The 18,476-nt window shown below is 38.0% G+C and overlaps 1 protein-coding gene across 2 annotated transcripts in view; it reads left to right on the top strand.

Moving 5' to 3' along the window:
• Positions 1 to 18,145, top strand: part of LOC140458097 (IQ motif and SEC7 domain-containing protein 3-like) — a 401,191-nt gene extending 383,046 nt beyond the window's left edge. The window contains exon 14 of one of the 2 annotated variants that reach the window (XM_072552166.1): positions 2,421 to 18,145. In XM_072552166.1, the coding sequence (XP_072408267.1) occupies positions 2,421 to 2,855 (435 nt within the window). In that variant the 3' untranslated portion in view covers positions 2,856 to 18,145. The remainder of the gene's footprint in view (positions 1 to 2,420) is intronic. The other variant, XM_072552168.1, reaches the window with a different exon arrangement.
• Positions 18,146 to 18,476: the final 331 nt, after the last annotated feature.

Genomic DNA, 18,476 nt, shown 5'->3' with positions numbered 1-18,476 from the left:
AGTTGATTGACTGTAATTAACACTTAACTTGTTCTTAAAGATATCAGGAAATATGGGAGCGGGAGTGAAATGGAAATGGTGTTGAAATAGAAGATTAACATGTTATGGAAATATGGCAGAGATGACTTGAGAGGCCTAATGGCCTGCTCCTAGTTTTTTTTAATATTTCCAAATGTAGACTTGAATTGATTTGATTTAACCTTTAGCCACAAGAACACTAACAATTACTTTTGACATAATCAAACATTCTAAAGCATTTCTCAGGAATATTATAAAACAAAATCCAGAGTCCAAAAACTTGGTCAAGAGATAAATTTTAAATTAATTCCAGAATTTAGGTCCTAGGCAACTGACAGCACTGCTACTAGAGTTGGATGGTTAGCATTAACAATGTTCAACAGCTCAGATTTCAATGAACACAGTTATTTTGGAAGGTGACGGTGGGGATGGAGAAGATTATAGAGATTTGGAAGGGTGAGGCCTTGGAGAAATTTGGAAGTGAGGATGAGAATTTTAAAATCAATATGGGTCAGCGATCACAGGCTTGGGAGGTAAACAGGTCTTGTCATAAGCTAATCACAAACAGCAGGAATTTGACTTTAAGTTTATGGCGTGTAGAATGTGGAAGAGCAGTGCATAGTGTGCAAAAGGCTCAAGTCAAGAGGTAATGAAGGCATTTTTGCTGATTTCAAAAGCATATGATCTGAAGTAAGGGGCAAACTTGGTCAATGTTAAGCAAATACATATGTGTTTGGAAACCCATCTCAAAGTCAAAACACCAAGGTTCTGAACAGATGACTTTAATCCTAGACTGATGCAATGGAGACAAATGGTTCACTTTAGGAACATTGTTTGGAACAGAGACCAAACACAGTCACTCAATTTTGCCATTTATAATTGGAGGAAAATCCTGCTCATCAATACTGGATATAAGATAAGCAGTACATACTTTAGCAACAGTGGAGCAGTAAAGTTGGCGATGAGGTAGATCTGGCTGTTGTCAGCATATACATGGAAGCAAATGATTTTGGCTGATGTAACCAAAGGGCAGCTTTCTAAGTTTTTATAACATATTTAGTTCATAACAATAAGTAAATACAGCAACATTATATTAATCAACGTGTTTGAATGGAGAGACTGACAGCGACTTCCATTCTTGGGATGCTAACAGTGAAAAAATATTTTTCCAACATCAGTTTCTCAAATTTGACTTAAAATCATGTATCTACCTTAATTTAGTGTTGCTGTGAGCACTATTAACACTGCCGTTATTTAACTAAAACTGCAAGCCATTTGTTGTAGCGTAACAAAATTGTGACTAGTTCTGCTATCTGAGCAGATCTTCCAATAGAGGTTTAGAAGTCTCCAATACACTAACTGATGTGATTGACTATGTTGAGCAGTTCTGAAGAACAATTTAAGTGTCATAAATTACAGTCCTGCTGCTGGTTATGACTAGAGACGAACACTAAAGCTAAAGGAGACTCAGTGAGACCTGATTTATACCACTATAAAAGAACAGCACCAGCTTCTCCTGTATGAATATTCATTTCTGTGCTTTATATTCAACATTTGTAGGTTCCAAATGGTGAACTTATCTCTACCCCTTTAAACTCCATGATTACAGTGACCATTTTGAATAATTTGGAGAGTGCAGAAGTTTCATGCTTGCAAATAGCAGTTTTATAATTTGTTGCTGTAAATGTGGCATTTGCACATCATTTCTAAGACACCAACTGTATACTGACTCTTCACTCTCACAATGTAAGAGATACAGGGAAGATTTTCAGTGGGCCTGCTGGTTGCAAATAAGACCATTTGTCATAAGCTTTGCTGGGAAAACCCTACTGCCTCATTTCAGTCAACATCATTAACAAGGAAGCTACTGCTACTCAGATGTGATTGCAATTGTGAATAAAATGTTGCTTTTGCGATAAACCTATTTTCAGTGTATTAATCAAATTTTGCCAAGTAAATAATAATAGCAATTGTATTCTTAAAGAAACTGCATTTTAAAATACTGCTTGTTGTGGTTGGACTTTGACAGATTTTCAATCAGGGATATGCAAGTGAGGTGCAAACTTAGGGGAGACTTTAAAACTGAGTGCAATTTTGGGAACAAAGGAGACAGCACTGCAGATTGCACACAATGAAGAGATTTCACTCCAAGTGCTTTGAAAATAACCCCAAAATTATAAAGGTTTATATTCTAACACAAAATTTGTTCATGTATTAGTATATGTGAATTCATGAAAGTCAGATCATCTCTTCTGAAACAAAGCACAGTATGATAAAATCTCTTGAGCTAATCAATGCCCTTTGTCTTCTGATCATTAGTCACAAAAAGCAGGAACAGCTTGCTCACTGAATATATAATATTTATATATTAATGCACAATGTGTTGATTGTTTCTAACCTAGGTATCAATTCACAATAGGCTTCAAGCCTATCAGCACAGCTCAGAGGGGAACCAAGAGTGCGCAGTCCAGCAAAGCACCCTTCTTAACTTCAAGCAAGAAAACTCAGCTGTATCAGGAGCCATGGATCATCTCCCTGAAACGCTACTCCAATGCCAGCAGATTGTGAATGTCATAGTAGTCCCTGTGAAACCAGACAAATCCGACACCGCTCAGAATGAGACACCTATTCACCAAGTGGGAACAGACAACAACTCCACTAGCTCCACGCCTCGCAAATTAAAGGAAGATGGGCTTCAAGGAACACCTGTAAAAAACACTCATCAGCCACCTCTTCCACCTCCACCCCCACCCTACAACCACCCACACCAGTATTGCCCTCCTAACCCTTTTGTACGTAGGCGCAGATATTCCAGTGGATCACGAAGCTTAGTGTAGTCAGCCTTACACAAAGCAATGATAAAGCCAGATTAAGTCTGTTTCTGTTTCAAAGGCTCATATCTACATAATTCTCCAATGAAATCTCCATCTGCCCTTTCCCTATGACTGCATCATTCAGTGGCAGCTTAACGACTCAGATATCTGGTGGGCTGTCACATTGTAAATATTATGTAAATAATGTTTTATTTTTTAATGTTCTCCACACCAGGTTATCTCTACTCTAACATCAATTCTAAATGCCCAAAGTTTGTTTTGGGTGTGTTAATCAAAAAGGCAGGTATAGTTGATGCCCATGATTAATTCAGTAGCTATCTTCAATGCCATTACTTGTTTGATCCATCAGAGATGCATTGAATATTGTGTAGAGTGCTTCTTCACTTTTCATCCTCTGTTCACAAGGTAGTTTTCCTGACACTGGGAAACTTGCTGAAGCCTGAGTCAGTTTGATCTGGACTGCCTTTTCCAAAGTCCAATGTTCTGGACTTGTTACTCCCCTTCAACATTTCAGACTTCATTTGATATTCAACAAACTGATTAACGAATGATCCTGCAGATTATAAATGTCTCATTATCAGTCTGTGTGTGAATTCATGCTGTTGTTGTACAGGAAAATTAGAGAATAAGATCGTAGGACTTACTAGTCATCCTTCAGCAGAGTAGCTATGTACTTCAGAAATCAGAAATAGACTTGCTCTGGCTTGAAAAAAATATATACACAAGACAATTTCCCAAGTACTGATTACTAATTTTCTAGCGCAACTAGTGATTTGGTGAATATTTGATGAAATTTGTGTATCTTTGGACAAGGGCACAGCTTTAATAACTTTTAGACTGTAAAATCCACCAAATGTAAAAGCTGCTTAATGGAAGCATTCCCACTTTACTGTACATAATCCAGATTCACAGATTACATTGATAATCATGAACATTGCTGTTAATAAGCTTTTGGTAGGTTAAAGAAAGCAGAGTAAGTTTTTATATTGAGTTTTCATGCACAGCTCTTTTTAAATGTATCTGAATTTATAGATCACTTCAATTTAGAGTAGATCTTCAGGAATTTTATATTTTCTTTTGTCATTTACCACCATTTTCATTGTTTAGTTTATCTCATCACATTAGTACTATAGGTAATACAATAGTAGAGCAACACATGATGGAAAGGTTAAAAGATTTAAACAGTTGCACTGTGTTTTGAAGAACAGCAGGATGAAGCAAAGTGATGGAAATATAGATTCTCCAAGAGAGGTCAGGAACTATGTATTATATGTATTTTTCATAAAGATATGCCAATAGATTGAGAAGTGAATGCCCTTAACATGATGAGACATCATGATGCTCCTTTTAAAGTATTTATTGTTTCTTGTTGTGTCCAATAATCTTGCGGTGTATATTTTTCTTAAACTATCACTGGTCAGATTTGACTTTACAAATCATACAATAATGTTGTAAGTAAAAAAGCACTTGGATGAAACTCCTCCAAGGTCTCTGTTAAGTGGTTTGAAGTATAGATAGCTTTGAAAGAAGTGTAATATTTGGTCCAATAATGCACACTTTTCATTGAATCAAAATTCAGTCACTCCACAAATGACAAGTAAACAGTTTCTAATATAATTAATACAGCTTATTTGGAGTATTTTTCAGTTCATGGTTCAGTGTGTGATAGGATAGACTATGTGCTTGAAAATCACCTTCAGTGCAACTGACCTGCATTTAGACAGTTGTAGCGTGTGTAATATGTATAGGAACAGAAAGATAATTACAACTATTTTTGTGGAATACTACATAATTTTGAACATTTCATATTGTATCCTATTTATTCCCAATTGACTGCCAGGTAACTTTGTATACCCTCGTAATTGTTATCAAAGTAGCTAATGTAGCCTGATTTTTCACTGTATCCATTAATGTGTGTGCTTCGGCTACTGCTCCAGACCTGAGACCATCACTTCGACTTCCACTTTATTTTTATTCCTTTTTAACTTCAACTTCACTAACCTCTCCAAGGCTCCTATTTTGTTTCTTTGCATGCATCCTTTTTATTTCTCCCTCTTCAGATAAGATGCCCTTCCAACTTTCTAACTGAATCTTTCTACACTTCTGCTGCTGTTGCAGGCTTGACTCCCTCTCAGCCTGCTTAACTTCTGTCATGCTCCTTTTTAACAAATTCATTAATTAGCTGTGAATGTCATTGGGTGGGCCAGAACTTATTACAATTCCCTAACTGACCTTGAGAAGTTGGAGGTGAGCTGCTTTATTGAACTGTTGCAGGCACTTGGTGCAGAAGCATGGTGGGACAGTGGTTAGCACTGCTGCCTCACAGCACTGGAGACCCGGGTTCAATTCCCGCCTCGGGCGACTCTCTGTGTGGAGTTTGCACATTCTCCCCGTGTCTGTGTGGGTTTCCTCCGGGTGCTCCGGTTTCCTCCCACAGTCCAAAAATGTGCCGGTCAGGTGAATTGGCCATGCTAAATTGCCCGTAGTGTTAGGTAAGGGGTAAATGTAGGGGTATGGGTGGGTTGCGCTTTGGCGGGTCGGTGTGGGCTTGTTGGGCTGAAGGGCCTGTTTCCACACTGTAATGTAATCTAAAAAAAAATCTAATCACTCACATTCTGTTGAAAGAGAGTTCAAGGAATTTGACCCGGCAAAAGGGGAGGAACAGCAATTTCTTTACAAGTCAGGATAGTGAATGGCTTGAAGCCAAACCTTCAAAGGTCTCCATGTATCTGCTGTCCTGGTCCCTTCAAATGTTAGTGATTATGGGTTTGGTAGGTGTGCTAAGGTACCTTGATTAGTTTCTAATAATAAGTGCAGTGCTTCTCATAGATGGTATGTGCTGCCATTACTGACTGCTGGTGATAGAGGGAGTGAGTATTACTGGATCTGGTGCCAATCAAGTGGCCTACTTTGTCCTGGATGATTTCAAGCTTCTTGAGTGTTGTTGGAGCTGTATTCACCTAGGCAAATAGAGACTATTCCCTGACATTCCTGACTTCTGCTTTGTAGATGGTAGACAGGTTCTGGGGAATGAGGAGGTGAGTTCCTCACTGCAACGTTTCTACCGTTTGACTTTAGTTAGTAGTCACGGTATTTATATGGCTAGTCCAGATCAGTTTCCATTCAGTGGTAATCCCCAGGAAAGAGATATTAGGGGATTCAGAAACTATAAAACTATTGAATGTCAGGAGGCAATTGTTAGTTTCTCTTTTCTTGGAGATTTTCATTGTCTGACAATTGTGTGACGTGAATATCCTAAACGTTGCTGCATTTGGACATTGACTGCTTCGGTATCAGAGGAATGGCAAATGAAAATAAATATTATGCAATCATCAGTAAACAGCCCCACTTCTGTTGGATATAGGGCACCACCCTGAGAAATTCCAGAAAGATGTCCTGTAGCTGAGCTGACTGACCTCCATCAACAAAAACTATCTCCTTTGTGGCAGGTATAATGCCAATCAGCAGAGAGTTTTCCCCCAATTCCCATTCACTTGTTTTATTCAATTGGCCACACTTGGTCCAGTGCAGGGCCTTGATGTCAACAGCCATCACTCACGTAAAAAGACAGCCAAGAAGAGCCAGGAGGGGACTTGAGAAGTCATTGGCAGATATGATCAAGGAAAACCCTACAGCTTTCTATAGGTATGTCAGGAATACAAAAATGACTCGGGTAAGATTAGGGCCAGTCAAGGACAGTAGTGGGAAGTTGTGTGTGGAGTCTGAAGAGATAGGAGAGGTGCCAAATAAATATTTTTCATCAGTATTTACAAACAAAATGGACAATGTTGTCAAAGAGAATACTAAGATACAGGCTATTGGACTAGATGGGATTGAGGTTCATTAGGACAAGGTGATAGCAATTCTGGAATATGTGAAAATAGATAAGTCCCCTGGGCCAGATGGGATTTTTCCTAAGTTTCTCTGGGAAGCTAGGGAGCAGATTGCAAAACCTTTGGTTTTGATCCTTATATCATCATTGTCTACAGGAATAGTGCCAGAAGACTGGAGGGTAGCAAATGTGGTTCCCTTGTTCAAGAAGGGGAGTAAAGATTATCCTGGTAATTATAGACCAGTGAGCCTTACTTGTGTTGTGGACAAAGATATAAGAAATAGGATTTATAATCATCTAGATAGGAATAATTTGATTAGGGGTAGTCAACACAGTTTTGTGAAGTGTAGGTCGTGCCTCACAAACCTTATTGAGTTCTTTGAGAAGGTGACAAAACAAGTAGATGAGGGTAAAGCAGTTTATGTGGTGTATATGGATTTCAGTAAAGCGTTTGATAAGATTCCCAAGGTAGGCTATTGCAGAAAATACAAAGGCATAGAATTCAGGGTGATTTAGCAGTTTGGATCAGAAATTGGTTAGCTGTAAGAAGACAAGGTGATGGTTGATGAGAAATGTTCATCACGGAGCTCAGTTATTAGTGGTGTGCCACAAGGATCTGTTTTGGGGCCACTGCTGTTCATCATTTTATAAACGACCTGGATGTGTTGTGCTCTGGAGCTGAGTGGCCCTGAAGGAGTCAAAACTGAGTGTCAGTGAGCAATTTATTGCTAAATAAATGCCGCTTGATATCACTGTTGATGACCCCTTCCAGCACTATCCTGATGATCAACGGTAGACCCATGATAATTGGCAAGTTAGATTTGCCCTACTTTTTTTTGTACGGGACATATCTGGGCAATTTTATACATTGAGTTCCATTGTGCTGGAACAGCATGGTGTGTGGTATGGCAAGTTCTGGTGTAAAGGTCTTTCATACTATTGGTGGAATGTTACCAGGGCCCATAGCCTTAGCCTATACCAGTACCTTCTACCAATTCGCAAGTGGAATGAATTTAGTTGGCTGAAGATGAGCAGCTGTGATGCTGGGAACCTCTGAAGGAGGCCAAGATGGACCATCCATTCAGCACTTCTGGCTGAAGATTATTGCTAAAGCTTCATCCTTAACTTCAGCACTAAGTGCTGGGCTACCTCATTATCGAGGATGGGAATATTTGTGGAGCCTTCATCTCCAGTGTGTTGTTTAATTGTCCATCACCATTCATATTTGGATGTGTCAGGACTGCAGAGCTTGAATCTGATCCAGGGATTATGGAATTACTTAACAGAGGTTGGAGATTATATTTGATTACATTTCTGTTGTTACCGATGGCCCACACTGCCTCTTGAATACCAGGTTTTGAATTGCTAAATCTAGTGGATATCAATCTTATTTAGTATGTTGGTAGTGCCACACAACACGATGGAGGGTATCCTAAGTGTGAAGACAGCCACTTCTGCAGAAGGACTGTGCAGTTGTCTCTTACCGATACTGTTGTGGATAGATACACCTGCAGCAGGCAGCTTGGTGAAGATGAAGTCCGTGGTGTTTTTCCTTCAGGTTGGATACCCTCACCACCTGCTGCAGGTCAGTCTAGCAGCTTTACGTCTTGACGAGCTCAGTCAGTGCTGTTTCTGCCATGCAGAGTATATTGTGTTCATCCTCAGTGTTTCCTCCAAATGATGTTTAACATTGAGAACAACTGAGCCAGCAGTTGAAGCAGGAGGTTTGGGCATGCAGTAAGGAACAATGTATACTTTTACATGAAGATTGTATTTCAGAGTATGTACAGTGACAATCGAAGCTGCAATTTTGTTTCCATCATGTAGCTGACCTGAAATCGTTTGCACGATTGCCACTGCAACTGCAGTATGTTAGAAGGATTTACAAGTTGATGCTTAACATTTTTGGCAACATCATGAGTACACCATCCAATCCTGGAGTGAGAAACGGGAACTTATGGCTCAGAGGCAAGGATGCTATCACTGCAAAATAAGATTGTCTTTATTATTTATCAAAAGGAATTAAACAGTGATCACTATTAACACTTTAAATCATGCAGATTTGTGCTATAAATTCAGTTCTTATTTTTGGTTCCTCCCTTGTCTTACAAAATGTTTAAGGTTCATTCACTTTTCCTGGGATCCAAATCAAAACCCAATGGTCTCTGTAATTCATTGTGATTTCTCTTATAACTGTTTTCCAAGGTACAAAATTTCATGAGGAACCTTCCATTAGCTTTTGACTAAAAGACCTTACAATTTATTTACTGTCCTCACATTCCTGGATTCCACAGCAGTGGAAGCAACACATGCCTCCCTGAGAGTCCTGCGACAGGGGCTTAAAACATCAGAAAAGAATCTTCGTTTCTGACAGTTCACTACTTTGGTTTCAAACTACAACAAAGCTGATTACTTTCAGAACTCCAACTGTAGTGAGGCTAACTCTCTTTTATTGAGGTATTTTCTGCTAATTTCTTACTTAATCTTTCAGTGAAACAACTCTTCCAAAATTTTGCACTTTTCCAATTTAGCCTTACACTGTACTGAATATCAGCTCTCACTCTCAGCCTCCATCATTGGTGATAAATTTAGCATTTACTCTATTACGCTGTAGGCCTAACTTTATCTCTTACCTCCCAAGGAATTCCAAGTTATCTATGATCCAAAACTGACTGAGTCACTTTGCTGTTCATCCACTAACACAGTAACCATTTCTTGTTTATTATGCATTAACTGAGATAAACTCAAAACAGAGAATTTCACTGTGCTCCACTCATTTCCATGGCAATGTCACCATACTAGTAAATTCCCAGGAGGAATGTAAGTTAATTATCTCTTCATTCCAAAATTTTCCTTATATGGGGGAAACTATGTGAATAACATCTCCATTACCAGAATAACAGCAAATCTGACATTTTCAGTATTTTAGCAAAGTCAGAAGCCCCATTCTCCACAGTCAAAACTTTCTCACAAAATGAAAAGTTACTTTCTCAAACTCAAGAACCATGAGGTAGACGTTTGCAACAGTAGAATGTTCCTTCACTTGTAAACAAGGTCCCGCCATCCGCGAGCTTATTGTGAATGACCAAATTGATACCAAGGCCTTAATGGAAACTTGTATGAGAATCAATTACACCTTGTTACTTAATGAAGCCGCCCTACCCGATGACTTCATTGATGATTTTCAACAAAGACCATCGTCATGGCAATATGAAGCCTATAATCGGGCCACATCTTGGCCTGACCTACTACTGCCCTGGAACATTTCACATTTCACCTTATTTCACCCCTCACCTCTCTTTCAAAAATACTGTTCTCCACCATTCTTCCAAGTGCAATAGGAATTTCTTGTTGTGTTTCACTGATTTCTTCCTAAGTCAGGGACTTCTCATTCTCAATGTTTTAAACATTTATCTGAACTCATAACACTGTCATTGTTCTGAGTTCACTGCCCTCTTATCCTCCCAAGATCTCTCCCAACTTGTAAACTCCTCAACCCACATTCATAGCCAGTTCATTCACGGTGTCATCACAAGTGACCTTACTACTCTCATTGTACCAATTACAGACATGGGCCCTCTGGAATCATTTTCCTGTATTACTTTCTTCCCCAAGTGCCCTAATTCCTTCTATGTCTGACCCTCTGGGAAACTCTCGATTCATTTACAACTCGATTTAAAAATCCTAATTATCTGGACTTTGATTCACAATTTACCACTTTGAAGCTAGTGATCTGCTCAACTCCACCTCGCTTCAGTATTTGATGGTTTAATCCCCATAACAACCACTACTCTTTCTTTCTCTGCCTGACCAAGTACTGTGGATATGGGGCCTCATTTCTTCTCACTTAGATCCAAGGGATATAATTTGAGCAGATATTACAAGCAATTGGTTTAGCAATTCACCACCAAACTGACCATAAAGCACTATCGATTTTTGCTGTCATTTGAAAAGAACTGACACAGTAATCCTGCAAGTCAAATGTAATTTCTGGCTTTATTTCACTAATGCAAAGATGGTTTTAAAACCCCTCTCTGCTCCACCTGTGTGTCCCGCAACAAGCATAAAGAGTTGCCAAACTTCTTTGTCCCTCAGGTTAAGATTACGTGATCAGTTTCCTCTGCTGTTTCCCTCTCTTTCCCTCATCCACAGCATCAAATTAAACAATTGTGCCTTCACCCAACATCCACCCCAGCCTTAAACATGAGTCTTTCTCTAGCTTCTCTCCTGTTTCCCTTTGTGTCCCTCTGAATGCATCTTGACCACAAGCCCCCATTCTGTTCCCTTGGTCCTATTTCAACTGAACTGCTGACTACAATGGCTTCCATGTCAACTGACATTGTTGACATTTTCTGTCCAGTACAGTCCCCCTCACCTTCAAATCCTCTGTGATCAACCCTCTCCCCAAAAAGCAGACTCCTCCATTTGTGCAACTCACTTCACAATTTCCAATCTTGCTTTCCTCACCAGAGTCCATGAATGTGTGTTCACCCCCTAAATCAGTATCCATTTCTCAGAACTCTGTGTTTAAATCTGTGACTTTTGCCCCTATCACAGCCATGAAATATCTCCTATTGTAATTGGTAAACTATCCTTCATTGTTCTTCTTGACTAATGTGCAGCTTTTGAAGTAGTTGACCACAGGATTCTCCTTCAGTGCAACTCCAGTGAGATCCAGTGAGTGGGACTGATTTCATCTGTCTCATTTGCATAGAGTGAAAGAGATCCACAGCTCAGGAAAAGGCTGTTTTGCCTGGCAAACTTGCACAAGTCAAAAGCCATCCCCTAACTATTCTAATCCCATTTTCCAGCACTTGGTCCATAGCTTTGTACCCTTATGACTATAGTATTGTTGTAACTTTTCTCTTTATTCCTGCACAGTTACTTCTTACGTTTCCATCAATCAATCCATGACCTCTTCCTATTTCTCAGCTACGTGGCCATCATCGAAAATATCAAACAAAACCTTGCATAATTTTCCACAGCTACACTGAGAACACTTTACTCTAGTTCACTATCATTTCTCTCAAACCTTCTACTATCTCTAAATTGTTAGATGGTTACATCCAGCATTGGATGAGCAGTAATTTCTTCAAGTTAAATATTGGGAAAACCAAAACCATTGTTATTCTAAATCATTATTTTAAATGTTATGCATTAATTAAGGAAACAGTCAACATAAATTTGTTCAGGGAAAATTACACCTAAATAACTTGATTGAATGTTTCAAATTGATGGCAAGAAGGGTGTTAAAGGTAGCACATTTGATCCATGTCTGTAATGATTTTTAAAAAGGTTTCTGATGCATCTGACATGACAGACTGGTTAGAAAAGTATATACCCATAAGATTCAAGGGAAAGAGGCAGCTGCACCAAAAATTGTCATAGTCAATTTGTGCTTTTGTGACTAAAAGGCTGTTTATGGCTGGGTCTAAACACGGTCAGTATAATTAAGGAGTTTGCAGATGGTACAAAAAAAATTGGCTTTGTGATTCATAACAAAAAATGAAAGTTATAGATTTAGGAAGCTACAAATAGAAGGGTTAGATGGGCAGAAAATTGATAAATAGAATTCAATCCAGAGAAGTATGAGATAATGCCTTTGGGTAAAGTAAACAAACCAAGGGAGCATACAATAAATACTAGCATACTGAGAAACGTAAATGAACAGAAGGACTTTGGCATACTTCCCTGAAGTCAGCAGGAAAGGTCAATAACATGTTGAGAAGATATATAAAGCATATCTTTTAGCTGAGGCATTGATACAAGAACTATGACATTATGTTCCAACTGTACAAAGCACTAGTTAAACCACAACTAGACTACTGTGTTCTAGCCACCATATTACAAGATGAATGTCATTGCTCTGGAGTATACAGTGAAGACTTATAGGGACATTGCCAGGATGGCAAAGGTTTAACTATAAGGGAAGATTTAACAGGTTATATTTTTCATTGATCAAGGATCAATTTGAGAAAAAAAAATTGAAATGCATACGATCATGAGGGGCCAAGTTGAATTGAATGCAAGCAACTGATTTCACTAAGTAAAGATGCCAATAATTATTTCAGATAATTAGTTAAAGTATTAAAGCAGAATGGAGGAGAGTTTTCAGGGTGATAAAAGGCTGCACCATACTGGCTGAAAGGATGGTAAAAGCAGAATCCTTATCAATTTAAAAAGCACTCAAACATGCATCCAAAGTGCCTCTGTTTACAAAGTGTAGAATTAAGAGCTGGATAGTGACATTAGGCCCCTATGTTTTTATCTATCAGCAAATGAGCCAAATGACTTCCTTTTATTGTTTTGTTATGATTCATTGTCATCAACCCCTGCTACAAATTCAGCTCCTTAGCCATTAATTCCATCCACCTCCCTGACAAATTTTCAGAGGCTAAACTAGACTTTTCACAACCTTTGTGTCAAATTTTACTCCACTATGTACTTCTGACTACATATCCATGTGATCAGTAAGATGTCCCAATTTCCACCCCACCACAAACTTTCCACCCTTTCCCTTCATCATCATCTGACAAAACCCCGATTAATGCCTACAAAAGTTCTAATCTTCTCAATTCCATGCCTGCCTGACCTTTAATATTCTTGCCTCTATAAACTTGAGGTCATCTGCAAATGATCAAACAAACAATTCTAGTACCTAATACACACCAAGTTACATTCACTTAATTAACCTGCACTCAATGACATACATAGGTTTCTACTAAAGCAATATATTGATTTTAAAATTTAATCCTTTTTTTGATCTCTTGTGGCCTAGCCTCTTCTTGTCTCTGTAATTTCCTCCAGCCCAACAACCACCAGGATATCTGTCTTCCTCAAATTTGGGTTTCTTGGGCATCACCCATTTGAATAAACCAGCATAGGTGGCCATGTCTTTGCTTACTAATAACCTGAACTCTGAAAGGCCCTCTCAGAACATCTTTGTCCATCTCTGTTCCTTCACAACCCTTCATTAAACCTACCTCTTTGACCAAGCTTTAGGGTCACCTGTCCTCATTTTGTTTGATGACATTCCTGTGAAGCACCTTGGGATGTTTTAGTTGCATAAAGGTGTGGTATAACTACAAGCTGTTGGTGTTGTTGTTACTGCTATTGTACTTCCATAGTTTTCCTGTAAATGGTTTAAAAATAGTACTCGGGTTCTGTGTTACTTTTGTTAATCCATCATTATTTGGAATTATAGCCAATCTCCTCCAAATATTGATGACTATTTCAAGGAATGAATTAGCAGGATGGAATGCCTGGTTAACTTTGTGGTGTAAGGCTTAAGAATGATCAAATATTCAGTAGAACATTATGGCTTCAGTTGTGTTGATACCGCAGTTAAATTACCCTGTTGTTAAATTGTACAGAGTGGTCTTTGGTCTTTTTTTTAGATTATTGTCAGATGTCCTGGAGAAAATGAAATAGGTTTTCTTCTCATGCGCGGTGAACATGTGGAACTGGTTTCTCATGAAAGTCGTTCATTTGACATCTATCCATATTTCAATGGGATCAATGCTTGTCAAAAACAAAGATTCAGAGTTTTAGAGATGATAATGCATTGTTTTATTTTTCTTGGAGAAGTAAGAAGTAATTAATGTTTCCCAAAGAAAAGGGTAAGTATATAATGCAAGGAATGCCAATGTAGAGGTAATCTTTGGATAGTCTTTGGGTTAAAAGGTTTCTTTTGCTTTGGATGTTTCTGTGAGCTTCAGATTATAGACTTAATGGTTCAAATGGTTTTTCTCTGCCTTATGTTTTTACTCCTTCTCCATCACTGACTTTGGATTTGATTTATTACTTTTTGGGAAGGTAGCACTCTATACTCTCTTTTATTTTTCTCAAGCTTTGAAGCAAAAGGATATATTAATGTATAAAAAAGCCAATCCAGTTTGCTACATCATCCAGGCACTATTTCTGCAAATGATCAGAGCATTTCATGCCTCATTTAATGACCAGACATACTCTTCCATTAATCAGATATTATTTCATTCCTTTCTTCATGCTGAGACAACATCCATTACCTTTGTGAGCCATCTAGTTCATGAGTTAACAGCAGATATCTTCTGAATATTTGTCAACGGGGAGCACATTGACAATTCACATCAGAAATTTGAAAGTGCATTAATGCACTTATTAATGCACTTACTTGTAAATGGGCTTCCTACCACCAGCACAAAGTCAGCAAATTATATCAAATAACAATGACAAAGTCTAAAGAAATGTTAAGTATCTGGTATTCATGACTTTCTTCAAAATTGCCAAACAAAGAAAAAACATGAATCATTATAATATATGTAATTTGGAGTACAGAGCTCAAGAATAGCTCAAAAAAGGCATGTTCTGTCAAAGCTTCTTACCTTAACCTCCTTAGAATAATTTGTAGGAATACCAATTTAGGAAAAAATATATACTGTGTAAGAGGAGAATCCTGGTTGGTTGGCAAGTAGACTTTGATTGGTAGAGATGTTGCTATGGAGAATGCATCAGTTAAAAATGCTGACAGATAACTGCCAGGTGTTATTTAAATTTTATACCAAATAGATTGTTCAAGGCACTTCACTACAAAATGAACTTGTGAATACTGGCATCTGTTTTATTGATTGAAACAAGCACCGTGAGTACACGTTCCTTCTGCCTTGCAAGGAACCTGGCCCTGCATATTAATATATGGAGCTTCCAGTAAAAAAAAACAAGTGAACCACACTGCAAGTTTACTGACAATCCTAAGCTGGTTATCATGTAATTCTTTGCAATAAATTTTAGTCCTGGTGTGCTGCCAGTAATGTAGGCTATTATGTTCCAAAGATGACATGTCATATCAAACAACATTTCCCTTTGACAGTTTGCAGGAAAGTACTGACTGTGTTCAATCAACCTGTACTTGCAAACCTTGCAACAAAATGTCCAATGTTAACTGTGATTCTAGGTGTGTCTTCTTTCAGTAATATTCTTCATTATATATGAAAGTTATGACAAGTATGAATGCAATATTTTCATTTATGGAATAGTCCACAATGTTACTGTGATACAAACTATATCTAATTTGTCCTGCTTCAGTATGACTTTGATCAACAGTCTCATGGCATTATGAAAGGGTAACGAGGCAGGATTAAGAGATCTTCACTGTTTCATTTTCTGTTTCTCTTGGCAACATTTGGGATTTAATGACAATTTTGATGAACTGACTGCCTGTGTATGCAGGACTACTGTGAGACTCCAGAGAATTTATGCACATTTCCAACAATCTACTAAGACCCCAAAGGTCGTCATACCCTGTTAATATTAAATACTGAAGAAGTCATGTAATTGAAGTCCCAACTTCAGCATGGTTATAGTTTTTTCTGTAAGTTTTCAAATGGTCTCTTTTTTGAGAAGCAGAGTCTTGCAATTGAAAGCACTTTTATGGAAAAGTTTTTGAGTGCATTGTTTACAGGAATTGTGTAAAGTGAAGATGTAAAATAGAATAGCTGTATTCATAATAGATGATTTATTGCTATAGTAATTAGTGAATATCTTCCTGAAAGAGAAAAAAAGCACAGAATCACATTCAGCTTCTATAAAGTATGCAGTTGTTCATATATTTTTAAAGAAAGTGTGTGTTTAAAAAAAAGATTAAAAAATCCTTCTGAGGCATGTTCTGTCTTACAACAGGTTTACAAGGGACACAGCATGATCAAAGAACACTGAGAAATGCAGCCAAACCTTTAGTGATTATCACAGATTCCTCTCAACAATAGTCATGAGCAACTGTGTCAACAAATTGTTTTAACAGCAGAAAGCAGAAATATGAGTTTATATGTGAACAGAGATACACCTCATATAATGAGTTGAGATAGGAAATTGATGAAAATTCAGAACCTGGCCCCATTGTTGCTCCATCACAAATGATGGCTGCTCTCTCTGCACTTTGCCTATTTTGTCCTGGATAGTGTAATCTGTTTGTTTAAACTTGCTGCCAGTAGGAAACTTTCCTTCCCATCATTGAAGGTCAATATATTCACTCAATCCAGCTTGGAAAATCTAGACCAGAGCCATGTATCAATTACATTTTGATAATCGACAATAATTCAACATTTTTTTCTGAAATTGGAAACTGGCTTATATTTCTTTAGACTGGTCCTGTGGTCTTCTTGCAACTTTAGTTGAACCATTTTGTTGAGAAGGCAATGGGAAAGCCAGCATTGGAGATTAATTATATCACTTTTGCTTAAAGCAGCTAACTCCAAGTTACTATACATCTTGCATTTATTTCTGCTTAAATAGCTGATCTAATTCAAATTAAACATTATTCATTGCATAGACTTTCAAGCTTTAAAGCCAGTCTTCAAATTACATGGTTTAAATCCACAGATCCACAGGTTCAAACCCCCTGCCCCCACCAACCTTGTTGGGTTTCTGCCAACCACAGAATTCGAGACATGGAAGGGCAAAGAGCATTGTCAAAGTATATTAAGTGTCAATGCAATCATCTCTGAAAATTGTCTTAGCTTAATTGGGTTCATTCAAAAGCTTGTATAGTTTTTTTGAGCAGCAGACGCCAAAAGCGTTCTTTCACATCTGCTTCTGGATTTTGAATCCGCCTACACTGATGGAATGAAAGTCTCTTTGCTAGCCTTAAGGACCCAATTAAAATGAATTGCTGCTGCCTGAACCTTATGGTTATTTGTAATTCATTAGAATGTTACCATTATGTATTACATTAACAACATTGTTTAGACAGTATTATCCTAGGGGCAAATGTACAAAAGCAGAAAAAAAAACACATTTGGATTCATGGAAAACACAGTACAGCCATTACCTTAATGAACACCAATAAAGAAGACGAGCAGAGCACAGATTGTTCTGCTACTGTGTGTCCACTGCTCCATCCCAACTAATTGAAATTGCTGGGAAATTTCAAATAATAATTGGATTTTACAGAAGGCCAAAGGCCCATATGTGTCTAATGCCACAAAATGGATGATTGTGGTTCACTTTATGGTGCTTGTGAGTGGAAACAATGGGATCTCTGTGTCCTGTGAATTGAGCCAAGAGTCAAGGGAGACCCAGAAAGCTGTGTATCCCTGGCTAATTGCTATCAAGATTGTTGGTGGAAAATTCCTGACCCAGCACACAATGCTTAAATGGAGCACCGAATCAGAGTGTTGGAGTATTGCTCCATGTTTATCCACCACATGCACAAAAAAGCCTGTCAATGCAAATGAGAGGATGCTTTTTCTAATCACTTTGGGATTTAAAATGGCGTGGAGTATTGACTTGGTGTTGATATTTGGAAAATATTCACTTAGCACCTGGTTCTTTCCTACACAGTTACATCACAGCAACTGAGTCATGAGAATTGGCATTGTTTGAAATATTAAGTGACAAAAACACTGCTCCTCCCATCGTGTGCCCACTAAATATAGGAACTAATGGTTTGTGAAGGCTTTTCCCTTTATGGCTTTTATTCAACTTGTTAGACATTTGCTTTATTCAAGTGAAATATTTATGTTTCAATAAAATATAAACTGAAAAGCGATGTTTTAAGATCTGTTGTTTGATTATACATGTTGAACATTAATTATCACTCAGCATAAGTCATAATTTGGACAGAACAGCATGTAATTAAAACACAATGTTGAAATTGACACCTCAGATATGGAAAAATACAGGGCTTGAAGTTGTGATTTCAGTTTCTCAATTTCCAAAGGCATGATCATCTGGAACCATGTAGGAAGAGTACTGTCATAGCTGATGGAGTCTAGCAAAATGGCCACAAACCTGGTTGCATCCTGAATAAAACATGT

This window comes from Chiloscyllium punctatum, chromosome 32 (genome assembly GCF_047496795.1).
Source record: "Chiloscyllium punctatum isolate Juve2018m chromosome 32, sChiPun1.3, whole genome shotgun sequence".
Lineage (NCBI taxonomy): Eukaryota > Metazoa > Chordata > Chondrichthyes > Orectolobiformes > Hemiscylliidae > Chiloscyllium > Chiloscyllium punctatum.
Note: the sequence above shows the minus strand (reverse complement) of the source record. Positions and strands in the feature narration are given on the sequence as shown.